General features: G+C 51.6%; 1 protein-coding gene across 1 annotated transcript in view; it reads left to right on the top strand.

The window, feature by feature from the left end:
- Positions 1-3336, top strand: part of LOC109925873 (caspase recruitment domain-containing protein 9-like) — a 26367-nt gene that overhangs the window by 20452 nt on the left and 2579 nt on the right. The window contains exon 10 of the mRNA XM_048613416.1: positions 237-322. Coding sequence (XP_048469373.1) covers positions 237-322 — 86 coding nt within the window. The remainder of the gene's footprint in view (positions 1-236; positions 323-3336) is intronic.

Raw genomic sequence — 3336 nt, 5'->3', positions numbered from 1 at the left:
GGGGACACTGTCAGAGGGTCAGTGCTGAGGGAGAGCTGCACTGTCGGAGGATCAGTGCCGAGGGAGCGCCGCAATGTTGTAGGGTCAGTGCTGAGGGAGCGCCGCACTGTCGGAGGGTCAGTGCTAAGGGAATGTTGTCTCTGTAGGATGTTGCTGTAAGTGGGTGTGGGTAGTGGGTGGTGAGGGTGGTGGAGGTGATGGGGCGTGGGTCTGACTGAATCCTGTGTGTATTTCAGAGAGATGGTCAGCACAACCCGAGGAACAGGAGGGAACCAGCTGTGAGCCTGGGGCCTCGAGCTCTCACCACACCGAGCTTAGCACCGTGAGTCCCAACTGGTTCCTCAAACTGCTGCTTTGTGCATGCCATACCTCACCCCAGGGACCAGGGATACGGGGGGTGGGGCTGTGTGTGTGTGAGAGAGAGTGTGTGTGTGTGAGAGAGAGAGTGTGTGTGTGTGAGAGAGAGAGTGTGTGTGTGTGAAAGAGAGAGAGTGTGTGTGTGTGTGTGTGTGTGTGTGTGTGTGGGGGCGGGGGTAATGTTTCTGTCACTGATTGTGTGTGTGAGAGAGAGTGGGGGAGAGAGTGTGTGAGAATCTGTATGTGAGAGTGTCTGTGAGAGTATCTGTGTGTGAGAGTGTGTGTATTTGTGTTAGAGATATATACTCACATACACTCTCACTCTCTGACACTCTCAAAGACACACACTCTTTCCCACATACACAATCACACACACACTCACTCTTTCACATACACTGACACTCTCACACACACACTCTCTCTCTCAAGCGAACACAATCTCACACACACACTGACAAACAGAGAGACACTTGCTCTCTCTCCCACACACACACAGGTTCTCTCACACACACTCTCTCTATCACATACACATACACTCTCTCAGATACACAATGTGCATGTGATAGAGAGAATGTGTTTGTGTGTGAGAGAGAGAGTGTGTGAGTGTGAGAGAGAGAAAGAGAGAGTGTGTGTATGAGAGTGTGTGAGTGTGGATGTGAGAGAGAGAGTGCGTGTGTGTGAGAGAGCGAGTGCGCGTTTGTGAGAGTATGCATGTGTGTGAGAGTGTGTGTGTGGATGTGAGAGAGAGTGTGCGTGTGTGTGAGAGTGTGAGTGTGGATGTGAGAGAGAGAGTGCGTGTGTGTGAGAGTGTGAGTGTGGATGTGAGAGAGAGTGCGTGTATGTGAGAGAGAGAGAGTATGTGTGTGAGAGAGAGAGAGTGCGTGAGTGTGAGAGAGAGAGTGCGTGAGTGTGAGAGAGAGAAAGAGAGAACGTGTGTGTGAGAGTGTGAGAGTGTGGATGTGAGAGAGAGTGTGCGTGTGTGTGAGAGAGAGAGAGTGTGTGTGTGTGTGTGTGAGAGTGTGAGTGTGTGTGAGAGAGAGTGTGAGTGTGGGTGTGAGAGAGAGTGTGCGTGTGTGTGAGAGAGGGAGAGTGTGGGTGAGAGAGAGTGTGTGTATGAGAGAGAGAGTGCGTGTGTGTGTTTGAGAGTGTGAGTGTGGATGTGAGAGAGAGTGTGTGTGTGTGTGTGAGGGTGTGTGTGAGAGAGAGAGTGTGCGTGTGTGTGAGAGTGTGAGTGTGTGAGTGTGTGTGAGAGAGAGAGTATGAGTGTGGATGTGAGAGAGAGAGTGCGCGTGTGTGTGTGTGAGAGAGAGAGTGTGTGTGTGAGAGAGAGTGCGTGCGTGTGTGTGAGAGTGTGAGTGTGGATGTGAGAGAGAGTGTGTGTGTGTGAGAGAGAGAGAGTGTGCGTATGTGTGAGAGAGTTTGTGTGTGAGAGTGTGAGTGTGTGTGTGTGAGAGTGAGAGAGTGTGGGTGTGAGAGAGTGTGCGTGTGTGTGAGTGTGAGTGTGGGTGTGAGAGAGAGTGTGAGTGTGGGTGTGAGAGAGAGTGTGAGTGTGGGTGTGAGAGAGAGTGAGTGTGGGTGTGAGAGAGAGTGAGTGTGGATGTGAGAGTGTGAGTGCATGTGTGTGAGAGAGAGTGTGTGTGTGGATGTGAGAGTGTGTGTGTGGGTGTGTGAGAGAAAATGTGTAGCACAAAACTGTAGATGCTGGAGAATCTGAGATAACAAGGTGTACAGCTGGATGAACACAGCAGGCCAAGCAGCATCAGAGGAGCAGGAAGGCTGATGTTTCGGGCCTAGACCCTTCTTCAGAAATGGGGGAGGGGGTTGGGAGCTCTGAAATAAATAGGGAGAGGAGGGTTGGGTCTGGGGCAGGTAGGTGGGATGGTGATAGGTGAGTGCAGGGAGGCGGTGGTGGGGATTGGTGGGAGGGGTGGATAGGTGGGAGAGAAGATATACAGCTTGTGCCAGGTCAAGGAGGTGGGGATGAGAGGGAGGGTTGGACATGGGATGAGGCCTCCTGCTATCTCTAGTTGCTTCTTGAATACATTCAATGTTTTGACATCAACTGCTCCCCATGGTAATGAATTCAGTTCAGGCCGGTCTCCCTCCATGTCCAGGCTGTGGTTTATAGATCGTCTCAAAAAACCTCAACACCCTGTCTGTCTGCTCCACCCTTTATTCTGATCCTCCTCCAGGTTTGTCCCCCTGGGATAGGCAACCAGGAACAAATCACATCAGTCTTTCCCCAACGTGGGATAGCAGCTGGCCATTCAGCCTGTCCCCCCTGCTCCAACATGGGATAGCAGCTGGCCATTCAGCCTGTCCTCCTGCTCCAACATTCTCTGAGATTGTATCTGATCTTTATTGGGGTTGTCCTGCCTTGGCTCTAATTTATTGTCACTGTTGTGACTTGTAACAACGTCCCGATCTCCAAGTTAAAGTTTATTGATGGAGATAGTTTCTGTGTTTTTGTTGAGTGGGAGAGTGGTGCACACTCTCTCTCGGTCTCTCCCGGTCTCCAGACAGTTTCTGATATTGTCTCCTCAAACTTTCTAACATTAAAGTCACTGTTCTCCCTCTGCAGGGCTCCCACCCCATTCACAGAAATCTGCCCCTTTCCACTGACCATTCCTTTCCTGTTCCTAAAGCCCTGAAACAAATCCCAACTTCAGCTCCTCCATTCCAGAGAATCACAGGGGGGTTCCTGTAATCTCCCATCTAACTCCATCCCACTAGGATTTGGAAGGGCTCTCTCTGAGCTACTTCCATTCCACTGCCAGTCAAATGGGGCTGTGGCAGTCTGGGATGGGGATCCCAGGTCCAGATGGGGGCACGGAGTCACGGGAATGGGATGGGCATGGAGTGGCAGGATTGGGATAGGGGCATGGATTGACCGGATTGGGATAGGGGCATGGAATGGCAGGATTGAGATAGGGGCATGGAGTGACTGGATTGGGATAGGAGCATGGAGTGGCAGGATTG

Source organism: Rhincodon typus, chromosome 28 (assembly GCF_021869965.1).
Source record: "Rhincodon typus isolate 14 chromosome 28, sRhiTyp1.1, whole genome shotgun sequence".
NCBI classification, from domain to species: Eukaryota; Metazoa; Chordata; class Chondrichthyes; order Orectolobiformes; family Rhincodontidae; genus Rhincodon; species Rhincodon typus.
The sequence above is the reverse complement of the archived record's forward strand: the minus strand, read 5'-3'. Positions and strand labels throughout refer to the sequence as shown.